At 40.5% G+C, this 20,019-nt stretch overlaps 1 protein-coding gene across 1 annotated transcript in view; it reads right to left on the bottom strand.

Annotated features, from left to right (window-relative positions):
* Positions 1–997: 997 nt before the first annotated feature.
* Positions 998–20,019, bottom strand: part of mcm9 (minichromosome maintenance 9 homologous recombination repair factor) — a 41,058-nt gene continuing 22,036 nt past the window's right edge. The window contains exons 6-12 of the mRNA XM_067984678.1: positions 16,232–16,351; positions 11,251–11,425; positions 8,659–8,861; positions 8,291–8,494; positions 7,089–7,171; positions 6,519–6,664; positions 998–5,496 (exon numbers count right to left, since the gene is read on the bottom strand). Coding sequence (XP_067840779.1) covers positions 3,972–5,496; positions 6,519–6,664; positions 7,089–7,171; positions 8,291–8,494; positions 8,659–8,861; positions 11,251–11,425; positions 16,232–16,351 — 2,456 coding nt within the window. The 3' untranslated portion in view covers positions 998–3,971. The remainder of the gene's footprint in view (positions 5,497–6,518; positions 6,665–7,088; positions 7,172–8,290; positions 8,495–8,658; positions 8,862–11,250; positions 11,426–16,231; positions 16,352–20,019) is intronic.

Here is a 20,019-nt window from a genome sequence, read left to right as displayed (position 1 = left end):
TACGACAGGTCACGGATGGCTTGTTTGCCAGAGCATCTGATTACGTCAACTTCCCCATCAACATCAGCCAGACTGAGAGGACAGTGGGTTTCCACTCTCTAGCTGGCCTCCCACGGGTACAGGGCTCAATCAATTGTACACACGTAGCAATCCGAGCACCTGCACATGAGCCAGGACTGTTCATCAACCGAAAAGGGTATCACTCAATCAATACGCAGCTGGTTTGCAAACATTGGAAGAGGTTTGTGCAGGTGTGTGCCAAATTCCCTGGCAGCTGCCACGATTCCTTCATTCACCTGGAATCCAACATACCAGCCCTCTTCCACGCACACAACAGACTTAAGGGCTGGCTCTTTGGAGACAACGAAAACCCCCTGCAGACGTGGTTCATGACACCTGTGAGGCACAGCAGTGGTACAATGACAGTCACATCACCACCAGGACTGCCATTGAACAAACCATAGAAATGCTGACGATGTGCTTCAGGTGCCTGGGGGGACCCTTTAGTATGCACCAGCAAGGGTGTGTGGAATAATAGTTGTGTGTTGCATCCTGCACAATATCACTTAACAGAGGGGGTTACAGGTGGATGAGGTCCCATGCGCTCATGAAGCGGCCACGCCTGCCATCAACATTAAAGAAGACGAGGAGGAGGAGGACAATGGGCAACCCATCGGCAGAGCAGCATCTCACCTGGCTGCTTGTGATGCCAGGGAGTCATTCATATTTGATAGATTCTCATAGGGAGATCTGCAAAGTGAAGATAGCCAAGGACTCAGACCACCTATAATGACTACCATGACCACCACCGCCCCCAACCCCAGGTTGCACAAAACATTCCTACAACCACACATACACTCATTGTAAACGCACCCAATGTGTGACATCAAGGCTCGCCGTTCATGATGAAGCACATGAAAGGGCGCTTTCACAAAAGGGACTCAAGAATGGGCAAGCCATGGCAGTGTGGTGAGAATGATAACATTTAATGTGCATTTAACCAAAACCAAATATAAATGAAAAATATGACATTCTGTCAGACACCCTTGTGCATACCCTTGGTGATTACGAAACCTTACACTTCCTCTTCCTACCGCTTCTACATGGTGCATCCCCTGTGGCTGCAGCAGAGGTAGTGGCAAGTTGCTCAGAATCAAGCTCGGATTGCTTAGATGCTTTCGGCCTATGACCTCTGGGTTTTGGAGCCCGTGAGGGTCCTGCCAAAGACTGTTCCACCTGCACCTGTGCAGGGGCTGACTCGGCCACCGGGAGAGAAGACTGGTTGAGAGAGGGGTCAGAGGCTGGGCATTCTGGTGTGAGTGACTCACCTCCTGACTCCCCAAAGCCTTTCCACCATCTACAAGGCACAAGTCAGGAGTGTGATGGAATACTCTCCACTTGCCTGGATGAGTGCAGCTCCAACAATACTCAAGAAGCTTGACACCATCCAGGACAAAGCAGCCTGTTTGATTGGCACCCCATCCACCACCCTAAACATTCACTCCCTTCACCACCGACGCACAGTGGCTGCAGTGTGTACCATCCACAGGATGCACTGCAGCAACTCACCAAGGCTTCTTCGACAACACCTCCCAAACCCGCGAACTCTACCAGCTAGACGGACAAGGGCAGCAGGCATATGGGAACACCACCACCTGCACGTTCCCCTCCAAGTCACACACCATCCCGACTTGGAAATATATCACCATTCCTTCATCTTCACTGGATCAAAATCCTGGAACTCCCTACCTAACAGCACTGGGAGAACCTTCACCTCACAGACAGTAGCGGTTCAAGAAGGCGGCTCACCACCACCTTCTCAAGGGCAATTAGGGATGGGCAATAAATGCTGGCCTCGCCAGCGATACCCACATCCCATGAACAAATAAAAAAAAGCTTGAGGACGCGAAACCCGGAATTTGAATTAAGTGACTACAATTGAGTCGCGATCGCTCGGGAACATGCATAAATTTTTTTTCCGGGTTTCCCACCCGCTTGTTGACCCCCCCTGCTGAAATCCTGCCTCATTTTAAAATTTAGGCCCATGTGTCATTCTTATCTCGTGCATAAGATGGGTAAAGAGAATTATCCATACTTCGGTGGGAGAGCGGGATGCTTTGGGCAAAGATAAGTGTACTTGATAAATTGGAGACAACTAACATAAGGGAGGCTTATGATGTCAGGTATTCTGTTATCTTGAATGTCTGGGGAGTCTTTGTCCAGACTCTGAGCAGTTTTGATAAGGAGGGGTAGAGTAATTAAATAACAAATGTTTAAAGAATGAGTCATAACCTGGAGACAGAGAAAGCTAATGATGTTTGTACAGGGCCACGTGGAACTATTTGCATTAAGAAACGTATATAAAATAAGGATTACATTGTATTTGTTAGAATGTTCTCAGAGCGAGGCTTGAGCGCTCAAATAATATAAAGGACCTTCAAGAGGTGCACCTCAAAACCTTGTATGGTGATAGAATCATAGAAAGGTTACAGCATGAAAGGAGGCCATTCGGCCCATCAAGTCCCCACTGGCTCTATGCACGAGCAATCCAGCTAGTCCCACTCCCCCATCCTATCCCCGTAGCCCTGCACATTTTTTCATTTCAAGTACTTATCCAGTTCCCTTTTGGAGGCCACGATTGAATCTGCCTCCACCACCCCCTTGGGCAGTGCCACTCGCTGTGTGGAAAAGCTTTTCCTCATGTCACCTTTGGTTCTTTTGCCAATCACCTTAAATCTATGCCCTCTAGTTCTGGACCCTTCCACCACTGGGAACAGTTTCTCTCTATCTACTCTGTCTAGACCCTCATGATTTTGTATACCTCGATCAAATCTCCTCTCAACCTTCTCTGTTCCAAGGAAAACAATCCCAGCTTCTCCAGTCTATCCACGTAATTTAAGTCCCTCATCCCTGGAATCATTCTAGTAAATCTCCTCTGCACCCTCTCTACGGCCTTCACATCCTTTCTAACGTTCAGTGCCCAGAACTGGACACAACTTTGCCAAGTTGTATTCTAACATCTTATTTATATATTTAATTGTACTCTTGTAACATCTTTGCTACTTATTATAACTTCTTAATAAAGCTATTATACTTTGGAACAAAACACTTTGGGGCCTTTTTGATTAAAGACTGAACCTTTAAAATGGATAATTCACAACCAGCAATTCTCATCAGGGAGGAGATGTCATGACAACTTCTCCAAGATAATTACTTACAGATTGTTCTCAGATGAATAAAAAAAAGGCTAAGAAAGTTTTACAGTGAGAAGATTACACAACAAAATACATTACTCATCCTGGAATTAAGTGTCCTTTTAATAGACTATTTGGTTTCTTTCCCATCACCAAATACCAAAAAGGGCAGATTATTTTCATTTATAATACTTCAGCATAAAATGCACAGTTGACACAATAATAATAAGTTCATTGTATGCGACTGACTGACTTGTTATTGAGCAAAAAAAGTCTTCTAAAATGAGAAAAAAAATGAATGGTTCCCTTTTTTTTCTTGATTATAAGCTCAACTACTATCACTGGATTCCAGGTGGGTTGAATCAACTTAACTAATTTCCTTTGCCTCTTTTTATAGACACAAGATTTAAATTTTACAAACATGTGCTGTGAGCATGCAGCCTTACACACTGGAAGCACATGAGGAAATCATGCATACGCCTCAACACAATTATCAGTTAGGAGTGCACATTCATAAAATGTGTCCAACAGTTTCAATCGTTAGATACAGAATGTTAGCTTTCGAATAATATAGTCTCTCCCAACATCGGATTTGATTCTTTATAAAATAGACTATTTTTCTTTCCCTTTTTTAGCACGTAACCTTCGAAATTCTGATTCACGGAAGCTGTGACGCACCACTATGTTTGTAGTGTCATATGGGTTCATCGCGAAGTAGAAAAAAAATGCATATATTTTTGAAGAAAACTACTGAAATACACTTATGAAGTGCAGCAATTATGCTCTGGGTTTTTTCTTTGCCTCTTCATCCCAGTCAAAATCTAGAATACAATCATCTTCCAACTCATCAGTAGAAAAGAGATACTTTCTCATAACAGCTGACGTAGTGCCAGCTGATGGAAATCCAAAGGTTTTCCTTTTTCTAGATGATGCTGCAGAATCAGTATCTGCATTTTGAGCCACACTATTCAGCTTCTCAACAGTTATGTTCTTTTCAGTTATGTTCTTTTCGCTTTTCTTTTCGGAAGGCGGACTAAAAGAGAAGCTGGCAAGTTTTGCTAAAGTACTGGAGGACACCATCGCTTGGCTTCTCATAGCTGAACTTCGGCTAGTTTGTTGGTCTGCATTAGGCACAGTAGGAAGTGGATGTTTTGATTTATCCAGTGTCAGTTTTTGCACCTCACCCTCGTGTATAGTGTTAAATCTCCTTTGCAATTCAAGTGATGGCTCGGTTCTACTGCAGTCCACAACAGGCAGTCCTTTGCTTATTTTTCTAGGTGGGAATCTTCTTTTAGAGGTACAAGCACTTACTGTTTGTACTTTTTCTCCATCATTACTGGCTTGTGCTGGCTGCTCAGAAGCATGTGTCAATTCAGCATTTAATTCCCCAGCTGCAGCAGCCTCAGAATGCAGGATCAAAGAGTCAGAAGTAGAATTGTCTGCAGCTGAATGGCTTAGCTTTTGCTTTGGTTTGAATGCAAACGCTTTCAGTTTGGTCAGTAGACAGTTGGAATTCCCATTAGTTTCAGAATCTGGGGGAATGGTGCCATTGTCCTGCACTGCATTCTTTGTTCTGAATGAATATATTGACTTATTGGCTGCAGCCTGCATGCTATGTGAAGGACCTTGGTCTGAACTGCCACTATTTGGTGTACAGAGGACATGTGAACACGAGTTATCCAGATTATAAAATGCACTAATTTCACTTAATTCAGATGAGCGACTTTTGCTAAAATTCTGTTTGCTTTTTAACAACATTCCTCTTTGTGATACCCTAGAAGCATGAAGCTTTTTTGACACCCGCACTGTCACAGCAGAACTAGATGTGTTTGAAGAAGCGCAAATCTCATCATTTATCTGTCTTTTTAAGTTGTCAGTGCAAGCTGTTTTATCAATTTCTGAATTCTCGATGGCTGGACCAGCAGAATTCACGTTATTTGGACAAGAACTTTCAGGTTGCAAAATCCTGTTAGAAATGTTTGCATTTGTTGCGACACACTCTCTATTTTTTATTGGCTGTGGATTGGCATTTAATTCAGGCAAAAGGTTTCGATAAGAATCCTCTGATGGTACTTTACGTGTGGGGGATTCAATCTGTACAACGTCATCTTTTTTTAGCTCCATTTCATGATTTTTGCTTTGAAAATCAACAAACCAGGTCAGACCACCATCAGTTTGATCAATATCTTGAACAGCACTAGGCTTCATTTCATAATTTTTTGAATAAACAGTAGAATCAGAAAACAGATCTGATTTGTCACTTGAGTTTGTACTTCCAGTAGGCCCTTTTTCAGTTTGAACCCTTAAAGAAAACATTATTACATTGTTATGAAATGTGTTTACAGATGTAACCAAAACATTATTGCATTCATAGAAATTAATATTCAATTAAAACTAAGGACATCCCCCCCTCTAACCGCCTCCCACTAAATGTAAAGTAAAACTTATTCCTTCTCAATGAATTAAATATTTCAATGCTGACAGTTTTTAAGAACACTCGGGTGATATAACAGCTGCAAAACCAGTTTTCTTATATATTTGATGCAATATTTATATCAACTCCAAAAGGCTGATTGTAACTTTCGGTGGCGGTGGAAAACGGGCAGCAGCAGATCAGCCGCCGGTCACCGGAAAGGAAAACCGGGCGGGGTGGACAACGGGCGGCTGATCTGCTAAGGTCTGCTTTCCTCCACCACCGAAGGTTAAGATCAGTCCTCAAATTTCAAAGTACATATTTAGTATTTTTGGTTATCTCTCCCAAAAGGAAAGCTCTGCTTTATCCAATCGCACACAGACCAGTTTATAACAGCACAGTACACCTGCACTAATGTATTTGAATATAGCACAAGAACTCCCAAGTGTAAATGCTGCAGGCCTCGAAAATGTGCCAGAGTTAAGTTATTCAGGATATTCTCTGGTGAGCAGCAACCACCTTGTGGTGCATTGTGAGGCTCTGATTAATGTTTTTATCTTAAAACATTCTAAGTGTAACTCTATTAAGGGAGCAAACTGTAAAAAGTATATTCAAGATCTTAATATTTGTTTTCTCTTTGATGCCAAAGCAATTTCAATTTTGGCTGCAACATCCTTATGATGTTTTTGGCAGCTACAGTTAACAAGGCCATTAATAAATCTGTTCATCTTGAAATAAACAATTAATAGATCCTTCTCTGACAATATTAGATGCCTGTCATAGGTACAGTGGTTTTGTTTTCTGTGCTTTTAATAAATAAGTATGAAATTTACTATTCTGCAAAAGTAAACAAATAAAGTAAATCTTTGCAATGTTTCTCAGCCTCAAGTGGACTGAGTCTGACATTTTACCTGTCAAGTCTTTGCAGCTCTTGATGGAGGATATCATTTAGGTCCAGTCTCTCTAGCAACAGTTCACACTGCATTTTGTATTGCTCTTTTGGGTTTTCTGGAAAGGAAGTGTGTAGTGCATTCACACCACCAAGAAGAGCACCTCCCTGAAAAAGAGAAGCACCGGAACTTTTAATAATATGAACATACATACAAGAAAGGACAGGAAAAGGCCAGCTGGCCAATAAGCCTATCCTGTCCCAATATGGTGCAATCTACCCACACTATTTAAATCCATCTCCCTCCCCCACCCTCTTGCAGTATATCAAAATATGAGTTTGATCTGAATCGGAAACTCTTATATTAAACAAATTTTCACTCTGAATAAATTTATCAATCAAATTACAAATAGAAAAGGAAAACATTTTCTGTTGATTTTACTTTATTGAAATTAATTTGGTTTTCATTTTAATTTGTGCCCCAGGATATAGTACACGGACCATTCGACTTTGCGTCCTTCACATGAGAGGACCGTTTTTATTCTCATTTCTACGTAAAAATTATTTTTACTCATTCATAACAAATGCATACCTGCATGGAAGACTCCATTACAGAGATCACTGTGATGGCATCTTCAACGGTTACTATATCCCGAAACATCAGCCTCGCATGAGCTGTAAAAAGAGATTTTAAAAATTGCAAAGAAATATAAAACAGATCACAAAATCTGTGCAACCTAATTTAGTTTACATCACCTAAATAAACCAGCAAGCAAAGGCATGTATAGTACAATTATAATTTGAAAGTGCAATGGGGGAAGATTTCCTCTACATCTACTACGTGTAATAATATCTGAGAGCTATTTATAAAGAACACGTTTACAATTTCACTGCATCTGAATGCAGAGGACATCTTCCCTCATTATTGTTTGGATTTTTAAAAAAATGCCTGCAAGACTTTCATTACCTTTGTTTTTGGAACCTGGCAGTTTCCATCATGCTTAGTTAGATTAAAACATAAATTATTAATCACTTGACCTATTTGAATAAACCCTTTCAACATGAGAACCCACGCACATTACCCCCATCACTCCTTAGGAAGCTATGGGAAATATACAAATAATGAACACATTTGAGGGAGTTTATCTCGGTTGTGAACAATCTTAGATTAATTTATTATTTTCCCCTTTATCCATTTTAGTTTTTTGACTTTACTGAGAACTATTTTCTCAGAACTAATGATTCTTTACCAATTATCACTTTGGTTTTGGATGTAACCCAAGGCAGCAGTCTCTTCAAGGGGCTCAGGTAACAGTGTAATCTAAAAATGAGACTCCTGTCTAGAATTCAGCTGCAATATTGCTCTCCAAACGGGTCTCATGGGAGCACTGGCAGCTACAATAGTCCATGTGGTTCATGCATGACAACATCTATAGTAAGGGATTAATGGTGATGCAAATGACAAGTTAAATGAAGCCATTCATGCCTGTATGCAGCAAGACCTGGGCAACATCTAGGCTTGGGCTGATAAGTGGCAAGTAACACTTGCACCACACAAGTGCCATGCAATGACCATCTCCAACAAGAGAAAAACTAACCACCTCCCTTTGACATTCAATGCCATTACATCACCAAATTCCTCACCATCGACATCCTGGGGGGGTCACCATTGAGCAGAAACTCAACTGGACCAACCACCTAAATTCCATGACTACTAGAGCAGGTCAGAGGCTGAGTATTCTGTGGCGAGTGACTCACCTCCTAACTCCCCACTTAAAAGCCAAAGAATCTTACCTTCAGCTAAGCGGACCAAACTCTCGAGCATGCGTATTGTGGTTCTTGCTGCATTTCTGAACCCACTTTGGCGTTGTACTTGGTAATATTTCACAAGAATTTTATCTGCTTCTCTAGAAATTTTAGGTTGTAAAGTTTTGATGAGACAGAAGTAAGTTTTCATTTTCTCCATGCTCCACAATTTGTCACAGATCGTTGGGCAGGCTAAATAATTTTAAGAAAATAAAATATATTGCTCTATAATTAATACAAAACTTTTCTACGCAACCTGCAAATATTTGTTAAAACTATTAAAATTTTATTGCAAGTGTTTTAAATAAAAATCACCAAAAGAAAAAAAATGTGTTCCTTTGATCTTAAATGCAGACCTTTGTTTTCCAGAATGAAGGAAGCTATGACTTTGTCCCATTCTTCATTTTTGGTATCCAGGAGTACCAATACTAGGTCAAATCTGCTCAGGAGCGGGCTAGCAAGCGCTGTATTTACAGTAATAGATTCATCGGGATCATACTGGCCTTTTGGATTTGTAGCTGCTAGTACAGTGGTTCTTGTGTTCAGCTTGCACACTAGGCTAAATATGTAGAAAAGATGGTCAGTGTTATAAGCTGGATATCTCGGTGGTGAAGAATAGAATACTACAGCCTGGTCTTCAGTTGCTTCCAAGCCTTTATTCACAGAGCTCCACATTACACACACCACACCCGAGATAAGCTCTCTTATGTATAGATACAAGCGAGCCCCAGTTGATACATACCACTTGAATACAATTAACGCTAATTGATATAAATCACATTGGTACAATAAATAGTTAGTACCAATGTATTATGTCAGAATACTGTGTGGGAAAAAGTCCTGTTCAAACTTTTTAAATACAGTTCTAGTGGAATCATTAGACATCCTGCATTCTTATATCAAAACTAGTTACAACTGCAGCAACAATTTTTTATTTATATGGTGCTTCCTACATAGAAATAACCTCTCAGTACACATTACAAGCCAGGACAGCGAAGGAAGAAACTTAATATCCAACATATGTCACTAATGGGCACTATACTGCAACATAGAAAAGTTACTTAATCTACCATAACCCAGCATATTCTAAAATATATCTGTTAAACTTACAGCAAGTTGTAGCGAAACACCCCCAAGGTTCTTCACAAATTGAGGGTCAAATGTGAGTACGAATAGAGGGTAAAATCAGGCAAGATGTTCAAAGATGTAATGAAAGAGGTAGGTTTTAAAGGACATTTTTGAATGTGACGAGAAAGGTAGAAAAGTGGAATGGTTTACGAAGAGATTTCTAGAGTGTTGGGGTGACGTGATTAAATACACTGCTACTGATGGTGGAGAAGAGGAAGGGAGACAACCACAGTGAACCAGAGTCAGAAAAGCAGAGTGTGCGAGGAAGGAATAGACTGCAGTAGTCGGGTGGAATGAAGCTATGGAGGGATTTGTAAATGAAGAATGGGGAACCACGAGGATTGTCGAGAATAGATGTGGAAGGTATGCAGGAGTTAGTATAAGATGTGGGTAGGAGAATACCGGATACGCTGGAGCTTATATAGGATGGAGCTTGGGAAGTCAGCATGGAGAAAGTTGGAAAACTTACGTCTGGATTTGGCAAAGGCATGGATTAAGGTTTCAGCATAGTAAGGGTGAAGGTGAAGTAGGGACAGAGATTGGATGTAGGGTTTGAAGCTCAGCTCAGGATTAAACTGGGTGCTGAGCTTGTGTAACATCACATTCAACCTGAGCGAACAGCCAGGAAGGAGGATGAAATTAGAGGATAAAATTAGAGGATAAGGTGCAACGTTTTAGTCAGAAGCCAAACAGAATGGTTTTAGTCTTGCCGCTGTTACGTTGCAGAGGGTATTGATTCACCTAAGCTTTTATGCTGAACAAGCAGTTGACGGGGGAAGTTTGCAGTAGAGTTTCACCTCCTCCACTGCAATTAGAGGCTCATCCCTGTGGCTGATTAATCTAAAGACGGAGCTCCAGATCACACCTGAAGGGTAAGAGTGATTCCAAGATTTCGAGTTTTAAAAGTCATCTCGAATTACTGGTAGGAAGGAATGCAGCCTGAGTCGGACAGGTAGTAGTGAAAGGGCTTATTTTCCCCATTTGCTCTAAGGATATACTGGATGCAGGCAAGGCTGTATTTATTGCCCATGCCCAGTTGCTCCAAGGGTATTTATAGTCAACTACATATTGTGGAATTGGACTCATATGTAGGTTTCCTGAAGGACATTGTTGTAAAAACCAAACCAGCTCACCAATCTGGCAGCTTGCTCACAAAGTACCAGATTTATTGAATTTAATTTCACAACTTGCCATGGTGGGATTTGAATCCTCAACCTCTAGGTTACTAGTCCAGTATCAGAACCACTAGGCTATTGTGCATGAAACGCCAGATCCAAATGCATGATAGCTGTAGATCAGAAATGCACCCTTAGAGCCCTGCATGTTATGTGGTCACCATCTTAAAGCATGACCTTAGGTGCTAATTGAGCAACTGTAGTAATATCAAAACAAGTTATACCATAAATGGCTCACAAGGCACCAAACACCAATACCAAATTTTGGGAAAATTATTTTAGTAGCACTACATTCTGTAAGTTAATTAAACCACGAACAGTGAACAAACTGTATGCATGTAATGAAAACAACTTTCCTAAACTTCTGTAAACATTCCAACTTTTAATACAAGATCATTTAGGTCATTTGGATAAAATGTTGATCATACAGCTGTCATCAGAACAGTCTTATGGATGTATTACCAATATGTGGCATATTTTCCAAATGACCATACAAATGGTTTGTAGTTAAAATTTCATTTTGTGCTGTTAGTTAGGCTGATTGCAAAGATGTTTTAAGATTATGGAGACCGATCAGAAAGCAAATGTCACAGTACTTTGGTCTTTGAAGGAAATAATCTTAAGAGATAGGAATAAGTATCTTACCCTGCCTTTGCCACACTTATAGTCTGCTGCTCCATTGCCTCATGGATGCTGCTTTTATCATGCTCTTTAATACTGTTAAACTCATCAATACAGCATAGACCTCCATCTGCCAGAACCAGTGCTCCTGCCTCCAAATTCCACTCACCAGAGTCTTTTACTGCAGTCACAGTCAAACCTACAAGAAAAAGAGGAGAGGGAGAAAAATATATAATCTCAAGATACTAATCTCATGTGGCACTGCTCACAGGGAGTGAAGGCCAACTGTGGTACAATCCCCATCACTTTTTTTTATATGCATTCATTCTCCGGATTTGGGTGTCGCTAGCAAGGCTGCCATTTATTGCCCTTTAGAAGGTGATGGTAAGCTTTCTTCTTGAACTGCTGCAGTCCATATGGTGAAGGTTCTCCCACAATGCTGTTAGATAGGGAGTTCCAGGATTTTGACCCAGCTTTGAAGGTGATGGTGTACATGTACCTGCTGCCCTTGAACTTCTAAACTGTCTTGTTTGAATCGGGCAAATAGCGCTAACCAATTACCATTACAATTTTTATCTTTGGTATTAGTTTGTCATCTGTCCGCTACTGCCTCTGTTCTTATGCAGGCAATCATTGTGAGAGAAGAAAGTTACGGCAAACAAGCAATACAGATTAAATCACAGTGTGCCTTTTCAGTTTCTCTTGAAGGAATTTTTTTTGTCCATTTCAAGGTTTAATTAGTGTCAGAACTTTTTGATCATGTAAACCATCCTAACTCTTATAGCAGGCAAATCGTGTTAGCACCAATGCGCCCTCTATAGGCAGTGGGGACGGTATTCATGTTACAGGGGTTTAGAGGGGCAGGGATAACTGGACCAGGGTGTGCAGCAGTAATTCAGTCCCCATTTTAAAGTCATACATTCTGACATTATTTTTTACACAATGCTTTCATAAAACTTACAGCAATTTAGGAAGCAGAGAAGTAGAGTTGATGTAATACAGATTGAGGAGATGGGAGACACAAAACTGAAGCACTACAGTGCCACGCCTGCCAGGAGGGTATAATTACAGCATGACTATTTACATAGGCAGTTTCTATTGTAAATGTGAACTTTTAACAGGAAAAGTTGACAGGAAGTGCATGCAGGCAAAAGATTTTTAATGTAAAGATATTAGCCATTTCCCTCAGTTAATTTATTTTGGTACTCAGAATAATTATTGTAGGACTGGGGCATCAAGGTTTGCTGGCTAATTAATCAAAAGTCGAGAAACTCTGCAATTAGCTATTCCACTGCATGTTACAGAATATACCTTGACATTGTTTTTCCTGTAGTAGTCTGCACATAATATTGCAGGACACAATACTCACTTTGGTCACTGATAGAATCTTTTAAAACAGCTGTAAACTGAAGGATAAATGTTCTTCATACAAACATTCTAGTAAACAAATTTTGTGCAAAGGAAATAAATAAGTGTTGATGGGATTGAGAGGAATCATTTATAATTATGAAAAAAGTCAGTTTCCCAATGGCTTAATTGGTAAATGCAACACATATACTGAACCATATAGACAAAGGAAGTCCCAGATTTAATTACTGGTCTGTGTTGAGTTAGCCAATGCCACACAGGGTAGGTGTAGAAATTGGCTTTAGTGTAAACCAGCCAGGATTCCTGCTCCTGACAGGCATCCAGTGATGTATGCTGGAAAGTGTACATCATGTGAGAGCAGGATCAGGCTTTGCTGTGATGCCCCCTATCAACCAAACAGACGGCCAATACTCGGTCTAGACCCACAGACGGAGAATGGGTGTTCGGGCAGGATTATGGATGGCTGCTGGCACCTTTGTGTTGTACCTCAGTGCGAGTATCCCAGCCTTCAGGAGAGGAAGAAACAGAATACATGCAAACAGTTTCACAGAACTCTTGTAGAAATGAGCATTCTTGCATAATTTGGTATCTGTTTGAAACAGTTACACAGCTGCCACTCCTTGCAGAATGCATGCCATTGATCAGTAGCTCAGGGTGGCACTGGCAATGATCATAGGCTACTTCAACTCTCTGTTAAAGGACATTACATAGAAATAATAAGCTTTTGTTGGGAGGGGGAGGAGGAAGAAGTAGCTGAACAAGTAAGGAGTTGGGATCATTAGTTTTCATCCTGGAGTAACAGATAGGCTCATCATGTCTGACAAATTATGAAAATCATAAATTGGCAAAGAGTTCTTTCTCCCCCCCCTTTTCCACAGTATTGATCCAATTAGAATGAAACAATTTAGTATAAGTGGCATATGCACTGTCATTACTGCAATAATGATGGCATCTGGCATATCTCAAGTCCAGATCATACCAAATGAAAAATGTAGTAAATGAATGAGTTCAAATAACTGAAAATTAAAATTGGAAGCACCCCAAGCCCTGCACCTCACTAGTAGAACTGCTGTTTATATAAATTGGATACAGATGGGATACAAAGAGCTTGCTTTGTAAGTAATGTCTTCAAACTGAATGCCAAAGTATTAAAACTGCAGATATAAAATAAAGCAAATCTGTAGCATCTACGATTTGGTTGACTACTATGTTTTAAACAGTTTTCTTAGGGATTTTAAGTTAATAGTTTATGGTATCATGTTCTATGCAACATTCCCTGCTAGTAGTTCAATGTGACATTTTCCCCTAATACATGTCACAAGTTTTCAGCTTTAAAGAGCCATAAATTCACAATGCAAGCCAAGACAAAATATTTGATGTGAAAATTAGATAATGACATAATGCTGTACATTGGTTACTTAAGGAATTTCAGAAAATCAATCGAGTTTGTTCCTTCCAACAAATCACATACAATTTTCCTGTCGTTAAAGGAGTGAAAATGGGCAGGAGGAAGTGAGGGGGGTGGGGGGGGGGTGGGGAGGACGAGGAAATTGTGCAAAAGAAATAATGAGGTATTTCAGCCACAGTAGTGGTGGGATTGAAGGAATCATTTGCAATACGAATGCAGTAAGCTCCACGATGGCTCAGTGGCTAATCGCAGGCGTGCTGAGCAATTCAAACCAGGAAAGCCCCAAGTTCAATCACTGATTTGTGCTGAGTAAGCCAATCTCAGTTAGTGCAGCAATAGGTACACTAAAATTGGTCTTAAGGTGGGGGCCGGGAAGGGGAAGAAAAAGAAGAGGAAACACTGCTAGTGTTCCTGCTTCCCATGGATGACCCCAACATAGCAAAACCTAGAAAACATAACCTGACTTAAGGTAAGAAATTAACCCAATACCAAGCAAAAATATTCTAAAAGATCCCCCCCCACCTACAAAACAACCATTCACCACTACTTGCCGTTTCCTGTCTCTTAGCCAATTTTGTATCCATGCTGCCACTGCCCCTTTTATTTCATGGGCTTCAATTTTGCTGACAAGCCTATTATGTGGCACTTTATCAAACGCCTTTTGAAAGTCCATATACACAACATCAACCCTCTCTGTTACCTCATCAAAAAACTCAATCAAGTTAGTTAAACACAATTTGCCTTTAACAAATCCGTGCTGGCTTTTCTTTATTAATCCACACTTGTCCAAGTTACTATTAATTTTGTCCCGGATTATCGTTTCTAAAAGCTTCCCCACCACCGCGGTTAAGCTGACTGACCTGGAGTTGCTGGGTTTATTGTTACACCTTTTTTTCAACAAGGGTGTAACATTTGCAATTCTCCAGTCCTCTGCCACCACCCTCATATCTAAGGAGGATTGGAAAATTATGGCCAGCACCTCTGCAATTTCCACCTTTACTTCCCTCAGCAACCTAGGATGCATCCCATCCAGACCCAGTGACTTATCCACTTTAAGTACAGCCAGCCTTTCTAGTACCTTATCTTTATCAATTTTTAGCCCATCCAGTATCTCAACTATCTCCTCCTATACTGTGTCTTTGGCAGCATCTTCTTCCTTGGTAAAGACAGATGCAAAGTACTCATTTGGTACCTCAGCCATGGCCTCTGGGGACCAAAAAGGAGATCTATGCATGGCGACAATCAGCCCCATCCCTCCTCTTACTACCTGTTTACTATTTATATGCCTATAGAAGACTTTTGGATACACTCTTATGTCAGCCACCAGTCTATTCTCATACTCTCTCTTTGCCCCTCTTATTTCCTTTTTCATTTCTCCTCTGTATTTTCTATATTCAGCCTGGTTCTCACTTGTGTTATCAACCTGACATCTGTCATACGCCCCCTTTTTTCAGCTTCATCTTACTCTCTATCTCTTTCATCATCCAAGGAGCTCTGGCTTTGGTTGCCTGACCTTTCCCCCTCGTGGGAATGTACCTAGACTGTATCCGAACCATCTCCTCTTCGCCCATTGTTCGATTACAGTTTTGCCTGCCAATCTTTGATTCCAATTTATCCGAGCCAGTTCCGTTATCAACACACTAAAATTGGCCCTCCTCCAATTATTATTTTTACTCTAGATTGCTCCTTATCCTTTTCCATAACTAATCTAAATCTCAATTGCCTACCCATTTAATATATTCTGTACTAATTTGCATTATCTTCCATTTTTCTATCATTTACCTAATTTTCCAGACCTTTTGAAAACTACCAGTTTCTGCTATAATGATCATAGCTTGCTGTCATATGAGAAACTCTGTGATCACTGATCTATAGGTCCTAGTTTACATAATTTTTTCTGGATGTACTTTTCTCAACCAACCCTGGCAGCTCCCTTTTGAAAGTATACTAATCCATCACTACATTATTCAAGTTTCCCTTTTATAATTATTAACAGACTCATTTGCTCTATGCTACACAGCAAAGGAATCTGATATATATATATCTTCTCTTAGAAAAAAGGCTGAACTACTTAAACTAGTCAGGCCAAAATAAGAGTAATTAAATCAAAATTCCAAACAAAATACTATAAAATAATGGAGAATATTGGATGTACCATATATTTCTTAATTTTAAGATTCAAGTGTTACAAGATTTTTAAATTGTATAATATATAAATATTTCACTTACCTGCACTGGTAGATCCAATTCCAGCTGTCAGTACTGACCGGGGGACAATTTTTGCAGCATATTTAAGAAATTGAGATTTCCCAGTACCAGGATCCCCTACCAGTAAAAGATGCGGCTCTCCTTCAAAACAAAGGAAATGTATTAATGCGCACACATTCCTTTATTAATTAATTACAAATAATCAGACAGTACCAGGAAACTGAGCATGCATCACTCATTGAAGGGTGAAACACAGCATCATTGGGATGATTCTGCGAGCAGAGTCTCCAGCAGGGAGCAGCAACCGAGGGCAACACATCTTGGGAAATCAGGGGTTGCACGTTTGCAATGTTCCAAAAAGCAGTATGTGTAAGCACCACTTCTTTTTAGGAGGGCCAGATTGTAGAATCACCACTTATATTTAATCTTTTTTTGGGGTGTAGGGGAGATGGGAAGAGAAAAATCCCAAAGAAGTTGCAATATACTTATTTTTTTTTACTACTGTACATAGTTCAGAATAGTATTCGAAACTGTGGATTTATAAATCTCACTATTTATATTTGAATCCCCTAAAAACATACCATTATTTTTGAATATACTACACAGCATATTACATACTCGTTATTGGGGCACAAAACAACAGATACAATTAGTGTAATTCAAGAAGTTTTACATTTTTAAAAGACAAATTTACACATCCCCTGAAGATCATCTTTTGTTACCCAGGCTACCAACAATGAAGTACAGAAACTAAGAAGGCTAAAGCAATGAGTCATATGTTATGGCCACAGTCACTCAGGGTGAAAGCTAAGGAACCATTCATTATCAATGGCTAAATAGATCAACTTAACAGTTCTCAGAAAAACTCCTCCTTAGAATCCTCCTCCACAGAAATCTCTAACGATCCTTCCGAGAGTCAATATCACGAGATTCAGATTCTAATTCAGCTGCATCCCTTGAGAACGATTGGTCAGGATGCAGATTCCTAAGCACTAGAGCCACCTACTGAAACAAACCAGATATGATGGCTGCCTTCAATCAGCTGCAAAGAAGATATGCAGGTCTGCAGACATCCAGATTCCTCACAACTTCTTCACAATAAACTGCAAACCATCTATTAACTGCTATATTTCTCAGCTGATGAAATTACATTAGGCCGTCAGATATCTCAGCCAAGGAACCATTCTTTATCAACTTGACCAACTATCAACTCAACAGTTTGTAAACAAACACATCTTCCACCCCACCTCCCCTTTCGGCATTCCTAAGGGACCGTTCATCCGCGACACCCTGGTGGAAGTTTCCATCACCCCTAACAGCCTCTCCCCTTCCCCCAGCATCTTCCCGAGATACAACACCTGCCCTTTCACCTCCTCCCTTTCCACCGTCCAGGCCCCCAAACACTCCTTCCAGGTGAAATAACGATTTACTTGTACTCTTTTCAACTTAGTATACTGTAATCGCTGCTCACGATACGGTCTCCTCTACATTGGGGAGACCAAATGCAGATTGGGTGATCGCTTCAATATAAAATAGTAGCTAATAAATCTAAAAGGGAATTCTGAAGAAACTTCTTTACCCAAAGAGCGGTAAGAATGTGGAACGCGATACCACAAGGAGTAGTTGAGGCAAATAGCATAGATGCATTCAAGGGGAAGCTAGATATGCACATGAAAGAGAAAGGAATAGAAGGGTATGCTGATAGGGGATTAGATGAAGTAGGGAGGATGGTGGCTCATGTGGAGCATAAACTCTAGCATAGACCAATCGGGCTGAATGGCCTGTTTCTGTGCTGTAGACTCAATGTAACACCTCCGTTCAGTCCGCAAGCGTGACCCTGAACTTCCGGTCACTTGCCACTTTAATTCTCCATCCCACGCCGACCTCTCTGTCCTTGACCTCCTACATTGTTCCAGTGAAGCTCAACACAAGCTCGAGGAACAGCACCTCACCTTTCAGTCAGGCACTTTACAACCTTCCGGACTCAACATTGATTTCAATAACTTCAGATCATAACCACTGCTCCCATTTTCTCGGACAGCAGGTGCTGGTAATAGTCCTGCTGTTGTCATTTACACCTCCTCTGGACCCATCTTTTGTTTCTTTATTGTCCCATTACCACTTCCCATTGCACCATCATCCCTTTTGTCATTTAATAACTCCTGCCCTCCACCCTTTCACAGACCTTCCCTTTTGTTCTTTTCTTCCCCCCCCCCACCCTTCTTTTTCCCTGGCTCTGTAATGCTTATAAACTGTTAAATCTCTAACTTCTTCCAGTTCTGATGAAAGGTCATTTCTCTCTACAGATGCTGCCTGATCCACAGAGTGTTTCCAGCATCCGCAGTATTTTGCTTTTGTAACAGTTTTTGTTTGTTTGATAGAGCACATTGTTAACTCTGCCAACTCCAGGTTGTGGGCTTGCGGAGCAGTCTTTGCCTACAGAGCCCTGGAGTAAACATATTTTCTTTGTACTGAGATAAAGACTCCTCAATCATCAGGTCTCAGTTGTCCAAGCATTTGTATTATACATGACAACACCTGGAGGGTAATTTTTCAGGTGGTGCAGTTTTACATTTAAAAATAATCAATAGACTTCACATTATCACCATTAATTATACATGCCAATGCTATGGTAAAGTTGGCCCATTTGAGGGCACTGGTTGCCACCAATATGGAGTGTTCTCCTTGCTAGGCTCCCATTCTACTTCCTGGTGCAACAAAGCTCACTAAAATGTTATTAATTTTTGCAGAATCCTGATAGAAATTGATACTTTCCATCTTCTTTCAAACTGAGTTCTAGAAATTGGATACCTTTTTCAGATAGTCAGGTAGCATTACCAGACACAGTAACTGTGGGTATGTACACTCAGCACATTCTTCAAAATTTGAAATATAACCAGATTGGAATGCAGCTGAAACTTGAGGTTTATCTTTGTGATATACTTTGTAGCTTGCAGTTGAATTTTGACAGTGATGACTGCTGTTTCCACCGGTCTTTTTATCACCACTTAGTCAATCATCGTCTTTTCACATTCAGGCCATTTCCTAACTTCCAACCAATTACCTTTTAGACCATTTTGAGCTTGTTCACATTGAATGGATATGTTGTTGCTCTATTCCTCTTCTCAACAACTTCTATCTTCTTCTCATCAACCTGAAGGCCCAGTATCTCATTCCTCTTTGGGCCAAAATATAAATCAACTTTGAAGTCAAATTTACATTAAATTTCCCATTTTGTGATCTTGCACTGTGCATAAGCATTATCAAGGGACCCCAGATGTCTTCACACTGTTGTGCCAAAAATTAGAACTACCATGATCGTCTGCAGCAAATACCACGGGAAAGCACGTGCATTAATATGTGCTCCATATGTGAAATTACCTTCATTAAAATGTTCACATATTTATATATCAAACACACCTCGAACTCGTACCCATTTAACCAAAATAAAATTAGAGATGGGAGAAAGTAAGGCTTTTCATCCTTGAAAGAAGGAGACTAAGAGGTGATCTTATAGCTGTAGACAAGATAATAAAAGGTATAAAGTTAATCTAGAACAATGGGCCGAATTTTGCTGTAAAACTGATGGTTAGGCTATCAGCACTCACCGTTGTTCACGTGCAAATCGGACAGCAACTTCCGGTGACCACAGATGTGGAAATCCCTAAGTTGCTGGCCGAGATGCGATGCTCCTCCAAAAGCTGTGCTAATACGGCATTTCACCGTCTGGCTCCCCATTCAAATGTATTGAATGGCGTGAGGTTCCTGTACTGACCAGACATATATACATACCAAACTCGCCAGGAAAA

Source organism: Heptranchias perlo, chromosome 5 (genome assembly GCF_035084215.1).
Source record: "Heptranchias perlo isolate sHepPer1 chromosome 5, sHepPer1.hap1, whole genome shotgun sequence".
Taxonomy (NCBI): Eukaryota; Metazoa; Chordata; class Chondrichthyes; order Hexanchiformes; family Hexanchidae; genus Heptranchias; species Heptranchias perlo.
This window is presented reverse-complemented; position numbering and strand designations above follow the sequence as displayed.